At 36.8% G+C, this 18,887-nt stretch overlaps 2 protein-coding genes and 1 long non-coding RNA gene across 3 annotated transcripts in view; 1 reads left to right on the top strand and 2 right to left on the bottom strand.

The window, feature by feature from the left end:
• Positions 1–2,138: 2,138 nt before the first annotated feature.
• Positions 2,139–14,197, bottom strand: LOC110062835 (uncharacterized). Its single transcript, XM_089296219.1, has 5 exons — positions 13,324–14,197; positions 6,160–6,608; positions 4,938–5,348; positions 3,954–4,073; positions 2,139–3,740 (listed from the first exon to the last, which is right to left on the bottom strand). The coding sequence occupies exons 1-5, from the start codon at positions 13,696–13,698 to the stop codon at positions 3,518–3,520; spliced, it is 1,578 nt and encodes a 525-aa protein (XP_089152345.1). The 5' UTR covers positions 13,699–14,197; the 3' UTR covers positions 2,139–3,517.
• LOC149107785 (uncharacterized) lies at positions 6,604–11,041 on the top strand. The gene is made up of 2 exons (XR_016209229.1): positions 6,604–9,134; positions 9,849–11,041. It is a non-coding gene; the product is annotated as an uncharacterized LOC149107785 (long non-coding RNA).
• Positions 14,198–15,128: 931 nt separating the features above from the next.
• Positions 15,129–18,887, bottom strand: part of LOC110062839 (dolichol kinase-like) — an 11,876-nt gene continuing 8,117 nt past the window's right edge. Inside the window, exons 12-13 of the mRNA XM_089296218.1 lie at positions 16,589–16,666; positions 15,129–15,733 (exon numbers count right to left, since the gene is read on the bottom strand). Of these exons, the coding sequence (XP_089152344.1) occupies positions 15,588–15,733; positions 16,589–16,666 (224 nt within the window). The 3' untranslated portion in view covers positions 15,129–15,587. The remainder of the gene's footprint in view (positions 15,734–16,588; positions 16,667–18,887) is intronic.

Raw genomic sequence — 18,887 nt, 5'->3', positions numbered from 1 at the left:
AGATGTCTAGCTTTTGTTTTTCTTGCCACTCAAGAAAAATTCCCCAAAATACTCAAGAAACAGAAAAAGTTATCTATCCAGCTACTTTTGCATGTCAGTTAATAACCAAAATTGCTACCAAAATTTTGGTTTGAATAAAGTACTGGATTGAAGAGAAATTTCGTCCTCAAAATATAGCTATAAAAATTTGATGAGAAGCTTATCACATGTACTCCTTGACTGTCATTCGGAGATGAAATCAATAATTCAGATCTACGAGATTAAATTAACATCACTGTCAGTTATTTAAAATTCGTCAGATGCACATTTCACACAATTAAACAGAAACATCCTCATTAACATACAATTCAATCTTTCACAGTCAGTCAGGAACGTTTTCAGGCAGTTGAACCCACGTTGAAACTGTTGTCACTTTTGTTTTTACCTCTTATTAATTTTGTATGTTACTTTATTAATTTGTCAGTTCCGCAAAGATTTATATCGACTTCTGACGGTTACAGGCCCGGTCATTTTGCAATTGTCGAATAATTAATTATAGGCCCGGCCAGCCCTTTGTTTAAAATAAAATAAAAAATTAACTAATTACAGCAAAAAAAATAATTACCAATCTCGCAGTATGCCTCGCAGCATGTAACACATGCAAGAGTCAGTTCGTGACTACATGCATAGTCCATATAATAAAGGACGTTATTATTTGCAGTCAAGACAATATTATATGTACGACGACTCATTCCCACTTTAGAGTCGGAAGCTCCATAGCTATGTGTGAGAGCGGTCGCACATGTACAACTTTGCCAAAACATAATGCGATAAACAATGAAGGAAATATAACTGTGTCCTAGCGTGGGAACTTTAACCTACAGTAAGGGCTGCAAAGTCAACTTAAATACTTGATTGTTCGTATCCGATCTCTATTACGCAGCACGGCTCATTTGAAGATGCATATGATTTCGCGGTTAAAAAAAAAAAACCGAACACTATATCGAATGTTAGCCTCCGTCGAATAATACCCTCGTGAATTAACCCTCTCCCCCACTCCCCTCCCTCATCACAGTCACATCCTTTTTTCGTCCCTGATCACGCCTGGCTGTACGCTATGCAAATTGGCGCCTGTAAATTTGAACGAAGCTTCATCTTACACTTGCGTTAGGTTAATCGAAACAGAAGTAAATGTTTATAGTGCTTACTATTTCAAGCATTCTAGTTCTTTAATTAATGATATCTTTAAATATGCGAATTATATCAGGTTTGCCATTCAATATCGATAATGTAATAAACTAAGACTTAATAAAAAAGTTAGGGAAAACCACCACGACGCAATACGAGAAGTTTGTTTGGATTAAGTTCCCTTATGGTTCACATGCTTTCTTTCAGTTTTCGAACCATTCACTCCCAAGGACAAATTAAACAATAAATATCAATTTGAAGAGCGTTACAAAATCAGAAAGCACCGCATGGAATAACTGCTCAATAGCTTTCATGTGAAAGGTCACATATAAGTGTTTTATCCACCGACTTCAAATATGAACCACCTTGTACAGCATAACACAGCATGAAAGTATGAGAGTTTCATCTAGACTTGAAAGTTAAATTAACCTAAGTCCGTAAGACTAGTACCATCTAAAAGTGCTGCTCGGTGGCTTTGATCTGAAAAAATAAAGTAAAAATTCGACCCATCTCTGTACAGTCGAATTTCCTTAATACAAACACAAAGGGGCAGGGTGGGTTTCCTTATTATAGAGATTATAACATAAGCCGAGATATTTTGTAGACTTGATTGGTTTATACATGTGCGAATTCTGGTTTCTCTAGGACCTAGTGAATTAAATGTTGTCCAAGTGCCCGTATCATGGAGCTGCCTGAAAGAGGAGGCCCGGTTGGACAAGATATTTACTACATTCCAAAGTTTTGTCAACAGTTTTGTCAACAGTTTTGTCAACAGTTTTGTCAACAGTTTTGTCAACAGTTTTGTCAACAGTTTTGTCAACAGTTTTGTCAACAATTTTGTCAACAGTCCCAAACGTTTGTCTCAGCGAGTGAAAGATTTAAATGTGTCCTGATTTTGTTAACTTTGTCAATGTATTTCAAGTACCACTTATCCCCGTAAAAATCCTAATAATAAGTCAAAGCCTTCCTCGTCAGGGCAAGATTCACTCAAGCTTTATTCTTACAGCTTTCAAAATATATTTGTCAGTTTTATTAGGCTATGTTTGTCAGTTTTACTATATAGACCTGTTATTTAATTGGACTAAAATCTTGCATAGAAACTTAATTTTAGAACAAAACCAAGTAAAATAAGAAACCTAAGACACAAATAAAAAAAATTGGAATTGGAATTGTCTGAAATATAAATTATGTTTATTCCTGGTACATGTAACGGCAGATTTATAGTAAACTGAATGAGGAGTCTTTCATGCCAGATTTTAGCAGTCCAGATTCTGGTTCCTAAATACTGGATTCATGTACATGCAATAGCTATTTAGATTGCAGATTTTTTATCACGTAAAAATTCTAGATTAAACCTCGAAACATTGGTTCTAGATTCTATGGAAGAGTAATAAATTACCAAATCCACTTCAAATTGTACAGTGTAGTCCTTGTTTTTACTGTATTTAAGCCAGAGTGACAACTACATACACTACTAAACTAAGTTGAAACACTTTCATTTCTAAGTAAATGTAAATTACAAAATTAAAATGACTTTAGAGAACTGTAAATTACAAACCTACTATACAACATCATGTTTTATCAACCTCCTACCTTAAATCATATTTATTAGTGAATTGGCAAGCGATATTCATTTCCTCAATACTAATTACATGTACTGCTGGGGTACCACAGTTTCTAATGAGAGCTTCCTTCATGTATTCTTCTAAACGTATTCATATACCAAGTACAATTTTCGAATTTTTTATTCTGTAACACAGTTTACTCACTGTAAGCACAACCAATACATCACCATCAGTAATTCCACAAAGTACTTCGCCACTTTCCCAATAGATTGATATTAAAAAGCATACATGGAAACCAAAGCGGTGCACCTACATGTACATGACTTGTAGCATACACTACAAGTCTTGTCCAAGAAAAACTCTGATGATCTAAAAAAAGAAAAAGCTTGGGAAATGTCAAAAAACACTCATAAGGGTTGTGATTCCTACTGTACACAAGGTACATGTACATTTCCCTGTACTATTATAATTTATGTCTCATTTGACACAACGTTTGATAATAAGGATGTTCTGTTCTGATAAAAATACAATTCCCTTGAACATACAAGGTGTTTCAATTACGGAATTAATTAAAACTTAATTTATTACAATTATTTATAATTCTACTATTTTATCTCAGAAGTCTTGAATTACAGTCACTGTAGTTCCTACCATGATGGCAAATCAGGATTTTCTCTTCTCCATTTTACTGTTCAATTCAACAGTGAAATACCCATTGTTGCATTGACAACGAAATCAGGCAAAACCTTCTTGAATTCCACCAGGAATCTGGCAAATTCTAATTCTCACATCGCTGTAGAATATCCGGGAGCCTCTAGTGTAAAATACTCCGGTGCTTGAACCACTGGGTGTAAAAGTTTTTTGTGCTCAGCTCCGCGGATGTTGAGTTTGTTCACAGAGTAATAGTGAATCATTTCTGGTACTGTATCAAATGGTTTGCTAAATTGTCCCAAGATATATTTGTTGCCCTTTGACACAATTTTCAAATGCATAAAGGTGTTGTTATTTCTGAGAAGAGGAAAAAAATTAAAAGAAAATTATTAAAATTTAAAAACAAATTGGATGCAAGGTACATGTATATATACATAACTATCACCAAGCATCCAAGCATTCAAATTTTGTAATGTAATCTTGTCATATCAATATAAATTCAATTATGTTTGGATGATTAAAAACAAAGCCTACATATAGTGACATAAATTTAAGAAAAATCATTTTTACCTTACAGACAGAGAGAAGTCATTTTTACTACTCTCACTGTTTCGCAACAAGAAGCTGCAGTCCACGGCAGTCTGTAAAAGTTTCTCTGCTTCCAGTCTCTTGATAGGCCCGTGATACCAACTGTACATGTATTTAAAAGATCAAGACTTGTTACTATTAGACAGTACATTACTAGTACATGTTTTATATGTTCATTGTCTTCTGTAAGCAGCCCGAAACTTAGAACTGTCTGTTAACGTAACACAAGTTCAATCAGTAATTGAAGCTACTACTGAAGATGTAATAGTACAGTTTGTACTCTTTTAAATTCTTCAAATTCCATGACTTTCCATGACCTTTTCCATGACCCTTTCCTTTTTTCCATGACCTTAAGTTTGCCTGTCACTTTCGAAAATTCTCAAAACTATCCTTGTCTTGGGTCAAATTTGCATTTGTTTGTAATCTCTGGCATTTGCCAAAATGCATTTAGTTCAAATAACCTTCAGAACATCTGCGTGGGAGGCTGATTTCTCTGTAACTTGCCTTTATTTTATTTTGTTCTTGTTTTGACATGTGCAGCAATAAACATACTAGACTTAACCATTATTTTCCATGACTTTCCATGACCAACATTTAAATTCCATGACTTTCCAGGCCTGGAAAATAAAATTCTTGAATTCTATGACTTTCCAGGTTTTCAATAACCCGTACGAACCATGCAGTAACATCCTAACTGACTGTGAAATGCCCCCTGGTTTCTTTTTTGATTCACATTTTATATTGTGCAGAATTCTCATGAGGATCAAGCTGGGAAAAGTGTGGAATGGTTAGGATATTTTCAAAAACAAGGTGTCTGCACTAAACAGGCACGGATTGCTGAGACTCTAGATTTGAGAATTTTCTGGGGGGGGGGGGGGGGGAGAAAGCTTGCTTAGGGAGCAGGGTGCACACAGATGACATTTATAACTGAGTACAATGTACATCATCACAAGGTTTGAACCTTACCCTTGCTGTTCCAGGGGCAAACTTGGGTCAACAGGTGATTCACCTTCTGCAAATACTCTTGGTGGTTTGGGTGGGGGAGCTGCCTCCTTTTCTTTCATCATAGATGCAGCTTGGCCAGACTTGGACCACTCCCATGGTGCGTCATAATCATCAGCTGGTCGTTCATCAGCTTTAGGTGACTGGAGGGGCTCACGCTGTTTAGGTGGTTGTGTGTGACCATTCAAATGTGTCTTTTTGTTCCATTCCCATGGCTTATCGTAGTCATCAGCTGGTCTTGTGTCGCTGACTGGAGCTTGTGATTTTTCTTGTGGTAAGTTAGGAGATGTTTGTTTCATTCCTAGGAAGGATTTGCTTTCCCATGGTGAGTCATAATCGTCAGCAGGTCTGATATCCTTGCTTGGAGTCTGTTGTCTTGGGACAAAAAAGATTTTTTCTTTTTAATTTTAGATCAAGGAAAACAAAATAATTTATATCCTTTTTGTTGGTTCAAATTACCACACACAAGAAAACCTTTGAGCCAATCAACTCATTTTGGAGGCCACATGGTCTCAAAATGCCATAACAAATTATGACTTAGCAACTGTTATGGTAGGAGTGTGTGGTGGCCTACATGTAAGATGGCTAGTAAGTGTGCAGGACAGCCCGGGATGTTAAACTCTAGTCGAGGTCATGTGTCATATTCTTGAGCAAGAGGCATTACTATCACAGTGTCTCTCTTCATCCAGGAGTACATATCATACACATTGGTTTTGGATACATAAGTAACCTGCATTGGACTACATGTAGCATTCCATCACAGGCAAGTACAGGGCCATCTACTGGTGCTTATTTCTAATTTCTGTGGTATGCAGCAACTACAGTAGGAGTAGCTCTACTCCCCCCTGGATGGGACACTAGTCTATTGCAACGTTACACTGTACCCCCGGAATTAAATTCATTGGTACCCATTTGTACACCTGGGTGGAGAGAGGCACTGCCAGAGTGCTTTACCCAAGAATACAAGACAATGTTCCCCGGTCAGGGCTACAACCCGGGCCACTTGATCCAGAGTCATAAAGCCACTGCACCTCCCAACTAGGAAGTAGGGGAGTACATAGCAATAACCATGGCTACGCCATGCTTCAGAATATACAGTACTCATGTGGCGCCTGATGCTCTCACTATACAGCACATAGGATTTATGTAAGAAAATCAATATTAAGTAAAAATTTAAGTGGATTACTTTTTGGCTGCACTTTCAGACACATAATCAAAGTTCTTCCTAATGCTCCTCTCTTCATGTTCAGGTGACCCATCCAAAGATGATGGACGCATGCCCTTCAAAGAAAATCGCTTTGGCTGCTCGTCGTATACCGTAAGCTTTCCAAGGTCATACGGTTCATCATAGCTTTCCTCATCTGAGTCCTCACTACTTTGTTGTTTGGATTTTTCTGTAGTTTGCATCATTTCAACCTGTGTTGAACCATCTTGCCTTGCATCCCATGGATCAATATAATCATCTTTTGAAGTCTTTCTACTTGCATCAGCAGGTGTTGGTTTCTTGTCCCATGGGTCGCAATAATCATCAGTGGGTGGTTGAGCTTTTTTCGCATCCCAAGGATCTGAATAGTCTCCCCCAGGAGAATGAGCTTTTTTGGCATCCCATGGATCAGAGTAATCATCACCAGGCATCTAAGAGTGAGGGTATTGACAAAATACTAGTAAGAATTAATTATTACGTACATACATTGTACATGTGTATCAGAGTTGTTTTCCTGATTATATAAACAGTAAGCACAGTGATAGCAAATTTATCTTTAATTTCCCTTTCAGTCTTCAAGATCAAACTGTCCCAGGCAGCTAAATTCTTAATATATATTACAATTTTTACTCTTTAAAAGAAAACTGAAAAAAAAAAAAATCTGTCTTAAGGTCATTCCTCACATTTGCATTGCGCATCCTTACTGCGCATAATTTATGGCATCATTAGCGCGCGCTTGTGCACGCGCACATTGAAAACATGACGGAATTGCCTTGATATTGAGCTCTGTCAGTTGAAAAATGGCTCTAGCTCACCAACGAGCACGGGCACCCCAATTTTTTTTCCACTCATTGTAATCAACTAATCATAAGCTTTGCGTGAGAAAAGACTGATCTAATTTCTATTGCTGAAAATTGAATAAATAAGAACAATAGCAGATACACGGTGGTCTTTTCTATTTGGCAGTTGGTAGCCACGTCAAGAAATTTGGTTCAAAGTTTTAACCAAGGATTTAGCTTACTGTCTGAATCAAACTTAAAATGTTTATTTGTGTCCGACACAATGTATTGACTGTAGTTTAATGCGTGTTCGTATGAGTCCGGGCTCACAAAGATGTTACAATTACTGGGAATGCGTTCTTATAATAAGCATTAAATAATGCCAAAATGGGGCATTTTTAATGCCTCACTGCTCCTTAATGAACATGGGCACCCACCTTTTTTATTTCAAAATTGAAGTTATCATATGATAAATATTCAGTGGACAAAGTTTGAACAAAAATCTATTGTCACTTTTATTTCAGAGGAATTACCTTAACACTGATATTCGACATGAAAATTTTGATTTCCTGGTTCTGTGGGAACATGTATTCAAAGAGGGGAATAAAAAAGGTTTCTAAATATACAATGTTATGTGTACACGTACACTGTAGAGTGATTCAGATATGGTTCAGACTTTTTTAATCTCTTCCTGCAAAAATAAGTTTACTCACAATGCATTTACACAAAATTGAACTTTGTACATGTATGTAGTGTTTACTTCTTTGTGACAAAGCTAATATTTTTCTACTGTATTTTATTAGACAGCTGTTCAGAAAAGTACTGCCAATTTTTATTTTCTCTAAATGGGAACGAACATGGCAGATTTTTCACTGAAAGAATATGTATTGTTAGTATGAAAAATATTGAAAGCTGTTCTCCATAGATTGAACAGATATCTGTCAAATACAAACTAGACAAAAGCACAGATTGATTCAATAGGGAAAAATATGAACTGATTACTTAATTTTGTTGCAACACTCTGGTGGATTCTGGCCATAAACACAGACGAGTCATTTTCATGAAGTTTGATTCATTATACACTGTATAGACAATGCAACTGCATGCTTATTAAAATGTAAAATATTTTAAAATCCCTGTTCAGTTCTGTGCCAAACAAAGACTTCATGTACTGAATACTGAAAAAAACAGTACATTTATTTACAGATTTCTAACCCAGGGTTCTTTTATGCCTGTAAGATGCAACCTGCCTAATGTTCATCATTTTACTGACAGATGTAGAACATCAGAAAGTATAAATTGAAATGTTTATGGATAAAGTTTCATTTTACAATATTATTATATTATACACAGGTGCATGTTTGTTACAATCTCACTGCCTCAAAGCTATAATTTGCTAGATATTTTGTAAAGGTAAGAACAGAAAAGCCACATCGCATAAGAGGTATGATATCAGAATAATTATTGTATACTGTGTTCTGATCGTATTTTTAAAACAGTATTTTAGAATAAAATACCCCATGAATATAAATTACTGCTTCAATAAAAATGTCCGCCAAAATGCTTTTGAATCACCTCTTAGCTGACCGAAATACCCAAACAATTTGGCCAAGAGATAAAATAATAAAAAACCCGTCAATATTCCACAGTTCACCTTTGTCCGGTTCTTCTCAGATTTACAGCTTCGCACACAGTTACACTTTTGAAGAAACATGCTGGTGTAGAACTCTAATATCGATTGTTTTAGCTAGGGGGCACTTTGCATTGACGTGTTGACAATTCTCTTGAGAGCTTGTCCATTAATTAAATAACACTCTTTATTTACATTGGCTTGTGGTTTTTAAAATGAATTCCACTTAATAACAACATTTGGCATGGGCCTCCCTCTGTGAGATTGTTAAAGCAATTTTGCCACAAAACAGTCAAGGAAATCAGGGATTTTTTCTATTCAGGAAGAGTATTCAATTGGGAGAAACCTGTATGCAATTAAAAAGGAAAAAAGAGCCTTGTGCCATGGCACCTGCCAGAACAAATTTTACAAAACACATACTATTTGAATATGCAAATTTTCTGAGAAAGCTGAAAGTCACATTGAAATAATCCCATTTATAGCTTACTGCAATGTTCATGTATTTGTCACATAGAAAGGCTTTCAAGAAGGAGTACTAACACCTAAATGTTTGTTTTAAAGCTTCTTGTTTTTGGTGTTAAATGATTTTTCTTTTAAAAAAATTACCAGGTTATATTATGAAGAGTAGAAAATTAAAAAAAAATCATGTGAATTTACAAAAGACATTCAAAACCATTTCAACATTAATGAGCATACTGTAACTTCATGTACTTTTACAGTCTTTCCTGTGAATAGAAATTATTATTAAATGCTTGAAATCTGTTGATCAATATGTGCCAGAGAAACATTGAATACTGACAAATTTAGTATTTTGAGATTTGACATGACTCACTGTAAGACTTTGATCAGCTTGTGACATAACCATGTGTACTGAGTCTATATGTATTATAGTCAATGGACAACAGAAATATTCATATATTTTCATTGAATTGCATGTATTAGGTTTACAATGTCCAATCAATTGTGATTTGCACATGGCTCAAGCTTAACTGTTCCCAAACATGATTTCTTAACCTTACACCTGTAATTCACACAGAAAAGATGGCAGTTGTGGAGCAAAACCAACTCAAATGTCTATTTGATACACATGAACAAATTGTAATTTTATGTACTTCAATCAATCCAGGTTACTGTTCAAAAGGAGTAGATGCTTGGAGCACAAATATTTCCACACAGCCACATTTTTTTTTTCTAAAAATATATTTTGAAAATGATTAAAATTTATTATTTTCTGTTCCACATGATTTGCTGTAATTATCAAGAGATTTCTATCTCTGACAAGGAAATGAAAAGAGCCCTTGGGGAAAATTAGCTGCTAATACTCTAACAACAAAGAGATCTTTATCATGTTTACATCAACTGAATTTTAAAATCAAATTTGGAGAAACATGTTTTGTTCAGACCAAATAGTGAAGCCTTCCACAAACAGAGAAAGAAAAAAGGAAACATTCTGTAAAAAATAGACAGATTCTAACCATTAATTATGTATTATAAAGGAACCAAAGACAGCTGTAACTATTAAAGAAAGTTCTGCCCATCTGTGTAAATTATTCTTACAATTTGCCTACAGTTGCATGTGCATACTATAGTACTGTATGTTTAAAAATATAAAATAATTAAGGAAATTTACACATAAACATATTGTCAAATTAAAATTTATTAATAAATACATGTAAATTACTTCTTTCAATTCAAGTGATGGGTTTTGCCACATGTATCTGTCTTTTCTCCTTTTTTGTATTTCCTTGATATAAAAAAGTTACGTGATAAAAAATACAATACAATATACAGTGACTGTCATGAATTTAGTTTAAATTGATAGTACCCACATGTATGTATGCCTAGATGTACAAGCATGTACAGCTGTAGTAAGAATGTTTGCAACAAAATCGGAAAAAAACTATTATCTAAATGGGTTCACACAAGTTTGCGATTTTGAACAACTACATTGTAGCTTACAGAATGCACCTAGTTCTGAAGTTGATCAATAAACTTGTTTTTGGTTGATTTCAATAATAACATAATTTAAACTAAATACTTTGCAAAACCACAATGCACTATTTTTCGCATAATTTTTCAATCCTGCAGTACTTTCCATCCTGCAAGTGAATACTGCTCAATAAAATTCAGGAAATAGAATTCCTGGTATAAGATAATTTTGATAAAAAAGTAGTGATATAAGTTTTTTTATTTTACACACAAGTGTTGTGCAAATATTGTTAAGCTACTGTAGCTCCTTCAAAGCCAGTTTGGCTGAGATTGTTCATGACATGTACATGTATGTATAAATTGTATTTCCCACCAAAGAAAGCTCAACAGATCTGCTGTTTTAGTTGAGGATAAGAGGACAGCAAGAAATTGACACTAACCCTCCCCCTTAAACATATATATTTTGTCACGAAGTATCATGGAAAAACAACAACAACACAATAAAAACGTATGAGGTTTGTTTGTATATCCTCCTTATTGTTTTGTTTGTTTGTGTCTTATGCATTCAACTTTATCTTCTCCCTTCCGCGGCCAGGAATATTTTCAGCCATTTTTCAAACAGAATGGTCACTTCCTGCCAAAACATTTTAAGTGAGGCAACAATTGCTACACTTTCTCCATATAAGGTCAAACTTAGGAATAATGGCTCATAACTGAGACTCAGTCAACCAATCAGAAAGCTAAGAATGTGTGAGCATACATGTATGCAATTTTTAACTACAGTGCAAACTCTCTTAACAGACACTCCTAAGTGAACAGCTCTACAGTACTAACAATCACCTTCACAAAACCCTATTTGAACCCCCATACAACCTCTGTATTTACTCATTTTCCCGTAAGCATACATTCTCGATCTTACGATCTATACTTTTCCTTTGTTTTTAAACTCCCAGAAACAGACACTAGAAAGGAATTGGGACTACCTTTAAAATGATACATGTACTTTACATAAACATTTGCAAACTGTATCACTGCTTTTTGTTGCCGTGAGATTGTTAAGGCTAATGTTAATGCTGGCTGCAATAATCACTTGCTCTTTAATCACTAAGGGCCAGTCCTAATACTGCAGTATACAGTACTGTGTACATGCAGTTATCGCCATTATCGCAGCATTGCACAAGGCAATAAAAAATATCATTATGTGGCTGTGTCTCACAAGGACTGGGAACTACCGAATTCATGAGTTTGATTGGCTGAAATCGATATTGACCGTGGTCTAGATTTTCCCATCTAGACCGGCAGCTAGACCGGTTTTATTTTGTATTGAAAAAGTAGCGAGCCAAAATACAAAACTGTTCAACGTTTTCTTTTATTTTCTCCTCAATCATTTATGGAAGTGCCAAAAAGCTTGATGACAAAAAAAAAAAAAGTAAAGAGGACGAGCAAATTTCGGCAGGTTTAAGTTAAGCTCATCTCGGTTTGCAAGCAAAATGTCAGCAAACCAGTTACATTAAACGAATTAAAGTTTCTTTCTTTGCCATATAATAAACATCTTATTAACCAAGCCAAGTCAGTCTGTATGGGAGAATCTTGACCTCGGTTGTGTGTACAGACCTCCCTGTGTTCGGCCTGTACTCACAACCTCGGTCAAGATTCTCCCATACAGACCTCCTGCTCGGTTAATAAGAGCTAAATAATAGTAATAATTTGGTAGTATTCTTGCATTCCCACTGTTAATTGTAAGCTGGACAAGCTCCCATAGGCAGTCATCTTGCCTTAACAACTCTAGTGGCCTCTTAGTCTTACGAGAACTATTCTTATTAACGGACAACTTTTGCGCATCGCAAGGGTGTCCACTTACAGAGGCTTCCGCTGTATTTAACAAAATATATATATATATATATATATATATATATATATATATTTCCTTGATTCTAGTCAAATACGTATTTAAATAATGTTCCCAAAAGCTTCTTCATTTTCCCAGGTATCATATTTAACTCTTTAGAAACCTTAATCGTGGTTATTTCCTTGACAGGGAAGACCATGATTACCTTTGTTAGCAGCATAGTTTCACCTAAATATAAATGTAAAATTCTTGACATTTCTTAAATGTCCAGCATTTCAGCAGAAAAATAATTCACAGTTGGGATGCAAATACAAGTAAATAAGCCATTGAAGTACAAAATTAAACATATTTTTCAATAAAAAATTAATAGATAATAATTTGTAGTTTAATTTATCATTGCTATGAAATTTTGTTAAGCTCATTTGATTTGTGTTTTCTTTTGTGTAAGACTGGCTAGTTATCATCATTTAAGCCAAAGGAAAACAGAGATCAAAATGGTGTACAAAATACCAACCAAAACAAATTTAAGCTTAACTTAAACCACAACTAAACATCAAAATGTACATGTCTGTAAAATGAAGGATTGAACTTCCTCCATAATCTATGAAAAATACAGATCCAAGTCACTTTAAAATTTCATTATTGACATATCTTTGCCCACAAGGTCACCCTGTATCACAGTCTTGGATTAAAATGCAACAATGCACACAGCATGTTCAGCAATCCGTGATCAAGATTTCGCAAGTATAGCTTTACGTATGCATGATTTGGAGAAACCATACAAGCTTATAGTTTACAACTAATCCTAAAGGAATACATATTTTATGATCCATAGGGTGGCTGAGGAAGTGAATACAGATTACGAGTGTCTCACAATTAAAATGATACCAGAAAGTATAAGTTCACTGCAAGACACACGGGCAGATATTATCCAGCAATTAACAAAATGAACCACATACCTTTAAGCCAAGTCTTTGCGATACAACAGGCCCTTTGCCTGACTTTAAATGTTCAGCGCTTTGGGGCCTCTGCGATCTCGCTTTAGGTACAGGAGGTTTAGTCATTTGGTCAAATGTGACGGGCACCGAAGCCCTTTTTCCGACGTCATGAACACGGCGATTCGCTGGCGAATGATTCGGTCTTGGAGGAGGATAGCTGGGCATCTGAACTGGAGTTGAGTTTGGGGACGATGTAGGATGCACTGTTTGTGGGTCCAAATAGCTTTCGTCTTCTTCAGAACATTCACTAGAGCTCCTATTCTCGTCATAATCCTTTCTTGGCGGCCTTGGAGCTTTGTTTCCTCCAATTTTAAACAGTTTTCCAATATTAGACATGGTTTACCTGAAGTCCGCGGATCATAATGGCTGTTAAAAGGATGTGACGACACAAGCTCGAAAGTTGCATTCAAAGCACGTGACTTGTTCAATAACTTCCGGCTAGCGGGCTGCAGTGCGATCGCTGTAAGAGTTATTCGATTTTTTGGCCTTTAAAAAGACCACGAAGAATCAAGAAATAGCATCATTTGATTTGAGACGAGCAAATAAGATTGTAAAATTGCAGTGATTTTGATAAGCAGTTTCACACATTCGCCTGTTTTCCCTGACTCAAGAACCTAATCCTAACCTAACCCATATGGTAATCCCGGAAATAATTATCCTTCTTCGAAATAGTGGAAATCGCACGATACTAAGAAAAAATCAAACGCTGAGACCAAAAACGCAAGCAACAGTACATAAAATAAAATCGATCGCAACAAACGACATTCTATCGACATTCTTTCAATTTCCGTTTTAAAAACGGGAACTCCCACCAACACTGGTCCCACCAAAGCGAAATTCAGTTTCCTTTCCTAAAAATAAATTTTAAAGAACAAAACAAACACTGGCACACATCTGTCACGATATGCGCGTGCGAATCGCCTCTGTTTGTTTGTGTTAGATCTGTCTCCAGAGATACTGTTTCTTATTGACTTGTTGGTAGCCAATCATAATTTACATTTCCACTTTCCCTCAGATAGGCTTACACTTGCCCTCGGTTTTAGTATAAACAAGGTTATCCCCAACGTGCACATGACAAGGAAATGGACCGATGGAACGAACTTTGTAACTTATGGAACAGTCTCAGATGTGTAGCCGAACCCTCCCAGCGAAGCGTGAGCCACAGAATTTAGGACAGGCGCGTGAATCGAGCTCGAGCTCAGTTACAGGCTACAGAACTCTTCAACACTCAACAGACTTGCCTCTTTTCAAGGTTTTCTTTCTTTTGAGGACGGAGGACAGAACTGACACTATAAGAGAGGGAAACAGACTTCCTGTGTAAATTGCACAGCCCCTCTTCCAAGAAAGCAGGAAAGCAATTGTCGCAACTGTAACTAGCGCATTTCGTTGAGGTTATAAAATGACACCGCTGAAGCCCAGCCCGACGCATTTTCTTTAAACAGGGACAAACCTTGAACCGGATCAACTCGATCGCTGATTGAAACAAGAATGGCAACTATCCAAAAGCGAGGAATAAACGACAGTTGCTATGCCTATTTAAATCAGCGCATTACTTTTCCCTGGCCTCGTGGACATAATTTGCATCGAAACAAAAAGAACCGCAAACTGCTAGGCGGCCAACAAACGAAACCAAACTATGGTTCTTCCTTGATTCGGAATGATATTAAAGAGACTTCGAAGTGTTTTCTTTCACTTTAGACAACGAGGTCACTGGTGCGCATAACTCGAATGTTATGCGCGAAAGAAAACTGACACGTAGACCTTGCTTGCTGTCTACAGTATTTTATTCAATCCCACTTTATGAACAAATTTATTTTCCTGAGTTCAATGAATGACGCAGATGGTTTTAAGCTGTGTTGACTGTGTGTATAATTATAAAAAAGAACGGGATGTTTTAATTCTTATATAATTCTACTAATCAGTTGTCCAAGCAAAAACTATAGCAAAACTACGTGGATACTCCTACACTTTACCGCACAAGAGTATGTCACGTTGCCATGGTAACTTCCCCTCACATAAGCTAACAGAGACATCGACCCAACATGTTGCTCAACCTCGTTCTCGAGGGAGGAAGAGAGAGGACTCTGGGAACGAGGTTGTATGGCGCTACTTTCTTGTTTGAAAGGAAAGACATTTTCCTCTCACAATACCCCTCTGTAACTCTCGTTCAGTAGTATTAATGGGTAAGGACGAATTTGTCGACGAACACCTCATCGGACAGTGCTTCATCTGCATTTAAACAGTAGAAGTGAACACAAGAAAGGTGACAGTATGATGTTGTCAATTTGAGAGGTCCATGCCTCCAACAGAGACCCGGCTGTTACTGCGGCGGAAACTGGCAACCATCTTTCCTTTGGTAATAGCAGAATATCTGAAAAAAAGGCAGAAAGTCGAAAGTTTGAGGAAAATGATACGGTGAGGACCATCTACTTAAGCACTTTTTTTTTTTTTTTTTAAGCTTCCGATTTCAAATTCATTCTTGCCGACGTACTAAAATATTTCCCTCAACAATTGCCCCGAAAATGCTAGGGTTTGCATAAAATCACAGCGAACCGCAATTAATTATTTTTTTGAGACGATCGACAATAGAAGGTACGTTTCAGTTTTCACAACTCTTCACTTAAAGCTTCTTAAACAATAGAACTGTCGTCTTAAAAGTCTTCTTCACTTTCGAAAGTGTTTGTCGAAAGTCGTCGTTTTCTCCGCTTTAGCGATTTTAATCGTTTTAGAGTGAATGATAAATAAAATTCAGACGAAGACGCAACAGTTTGGACAGGATTAAAAGTTCTTAGCCTGCTAGGAAAGAACGGCACGGAAAGCAAAATAAAAGCAAAGTTCAGTATTATCGGCTTTCTTCAATCTGTTGATCGGATCAAAGCTACTACATGTAATTGGTCGCAAGCTTTTCGCTGAGTAGGAAAGCAAAGAAACTCGCAAAAGACCTCCTAAACCGCCCATTTCACAGTCATTACGGGTTTTTCAAACGAAAACGTAGCAGAGAAGACAAAGGCAAACCCAACATCGAAACGTTCTTAGCCCGCTTGGAATGAATGGTACAGAAAGCAAACTAGAAACGGAATCTAACTATTTCCCTTTCTTCCTTCTGTTAGCAAAAGCTTCCAAAGCACAAGCTTCGCACCGGGTTGAAAATGGCAAAGAACCCATCAAAAGAACTTCTTAGTACAGAGTAGCCACTGATTTCTATATGTAACAAACACTGTTTTACCGTTGTAGTGTAAAGTCCACAGAAATACCAGCTGTGATATGATACCAGCTAAAGTTCCCTCTACAGTCTTGGGGTTGCCTGTTATAAATTAAACGGTATATATTAGAACGTGGTAGACTTTTTACAGCCCTCTATTTTCTCGTATTTCTATTCGATCGTTGAACGCGCGGACAGAATCGGGAGATAGGGACGCGAGCGCAAAACGGAAGACTTGACTGGGTAGGGGGTGGGGACCGCTTGCTCGCTTCGCTAGCAAACCCCACCCCCCACGACCAAGTGCTTCACGCCCGTTTCTTTCGCGTGCGTAAATAGAGAGGCTATGAACAGTCTAAGAACGTGGTTCAATCGCTTATCAGCTTCTAACAATGTTAACAAAGCTATTTTCGAAAGTAACATGGGTGAATTGTGTGGTTTTTCGCCGTCTAGCGATTCAGCAACAGAAATTGTGGTGCTCAGAGACTTTCCTTAAGGTTACTTCCCACCTTCAGAGGCCAAAAAAATCGTTTTTTCTTTTATTGGACAAAATTTAAGTTCGTCATTTTATCCAGTGTTTCCAAAAGAAAAACATTAAAAATCTCAAAAAGCGGCCGAGTTATTTAGAAAACACGTATTTTCAAATAAAGTTAATAAACTAGGAAGGTGTCACAACCTTGTCAACGGGCGAGAACCCTGGGGTAATTTTCGCGGCAAACGCTCATTGCTCGAATTTCATGTCATTTGCATATTTTTATTTACATTACGCACTTGACAAAAATTCCCACGTGGAAACTCTACGCTAACTCCTATGGAAAAATCAAAAGCAGAAAAAAGTCCTTGGGTAAAGAACACGAAAAAAACCGGCCCAAAGAAGAAAGAAAAAGCTCCACATTGTCAAGGAAAGAAAAGAAAACCTTGCCGAAAGCGACAAAGGTTGTTGGTTTGGCCAAACGCCTTCGACAATCTCGACATCTGCTGAAGATCTGGAACGTTCGAATATCCTTGGAGCAAGTGGCTTAAAAATCAAAGTCAACGTCAGTGCAGGCTGCAAACAAGATTCTTCGTCGGAATCTGGCGGAAGTGATGAAGAAAATGAAACCCACCCAAGGAAACTCATTTCAGCAATAAGGGTATTTTTTAAGCTGTCCGTCGATTCCTTAACGTCTTGTTTTTCAGCGGCACATTTTCCGCCTTAAACCTTTTTGGCGCGGGTTTTGCCTTTGCCTTTGCCTTTGGCGTCTTTGCCTATTATATTACGTCGCCATCCTGAATTGAACTCCACTGAGCGAGATAAAAAAACATGTTGCAATGCGATGCTTTTCCCGGGAAATCTTGATCTGTTGTCATAGACCCTGGGAGGTCCTGTTGTTCCATTGGTTTGCGGTTTCATTAGGCGTGATAATCTCCGGGCGTAGCACGAGTTGTTTACAAACCTTTACAACCTAAAATCTCGCATTTGATTTTTGGAGGAATACATCCACTTTGAGCGAATATTTTGGGTATGCAGATTTGACGGATTTTCGTGAAATTTCGCCACAACATTCCAGAGATAATGACAAACCAAAGTGTGTCGGGAAATTTTGATATTTAACACATTTTTCCCGTGGCGTCCATTTGCGCAACACGTCTCGCATATTTTTAGCTACTCCAACTTTAGAAGTGGATATCTAGACAACCAATCAGAATATCGAAAAAGCCCGACACACTTTTGTTGATTGATGGCTTGTGAATGAGACTGTGCAGCCATTTTGCTCGTACTGCGGAATCCGATACCCGATAAATTCAATAGAAGAAGCCTCGGTCGTTTCACGCCTTACCGCCTCCTGACACTTCCTAAAAGAAAACATTGCTAAAATTGTATTTTTTTCGTAAAGTACATTTATTAAGCTTTCTTATGATATATAGTTTGTTGGAGTTTTATTGAAACTGGCGCGCGTACAATTTTTTTTCCCGAAGGGCACCCGCGAAGGTGGGAAGTAACCTTAACAAGGACTATAAATAGGTCCTCACAGACTGTTTGGACGACACAACGAAATACTTGGGGGAAGGGGGAGTGCCTATGTTGGACAAGCATTCCATTCCATTTTATTTTATGAGGAACTGTATTTTAATTATTTCATTTATTTTATTTATTACTGTTATTAGAAATATTTTATAGGATTTAACCAATTTATTTTTTATAGTAATGTAAGCGCATTGAGTTTTTTAAATGCGCCCAAAAAACTTTATTATTATTATTATTATTATTATTATTATTATTATTATTATTTAGGGGAGAAAAGCAAACTCCTAGATTTCAGCGTACGAAAAGCGGTAGAACGCA

Source organism: Orbicella faveolata, unplaced genomic scaffold, assembly GCF_042242905.1.
Source record: "Orbicella faveolata isolate gen_17 unplaced genomic scaffold, um_ofav_v1 contig_26, whole genome shotgun sequence".
Lineage (NCBI taxonomy): Eukaryota > Metazoa > Cnidaria > Anthozoa > Scleractinia > Merulinidae > Orbicella > Orbicella faveolata.
The sequence above is the reverse complement of the archived record's forward strand: the minus strand, read 5'-3'. Positions and strand labels throughout refer to the sequence as shown.

Excerpts from the sequence above, each read along its gene's own strand:
- LOC110062835 (XM_089296219.1), bottom strand. The coding sequence starts at position 13,698 with ATGTCTAATATTGGAAAACTGTTTAAAATTGGAGGAAACAAAGCTCCA. Across the intron at positions 5,349-6,159 it reads TCTGAAAGTGCAGCCAAAAA|ACAACAGACTCCAAGCAAGG; the intron begins GTAATCCACTTA and ends TTTTGTCCCAAG. Across the intron at positions 4,074-4,937 it reads TTGCCCCTGGAACAGCAAGG|TTGGTATCACGGGCCTATCA; the intron begins GTAAGGTTCAAA and ends ATACATGTACAG.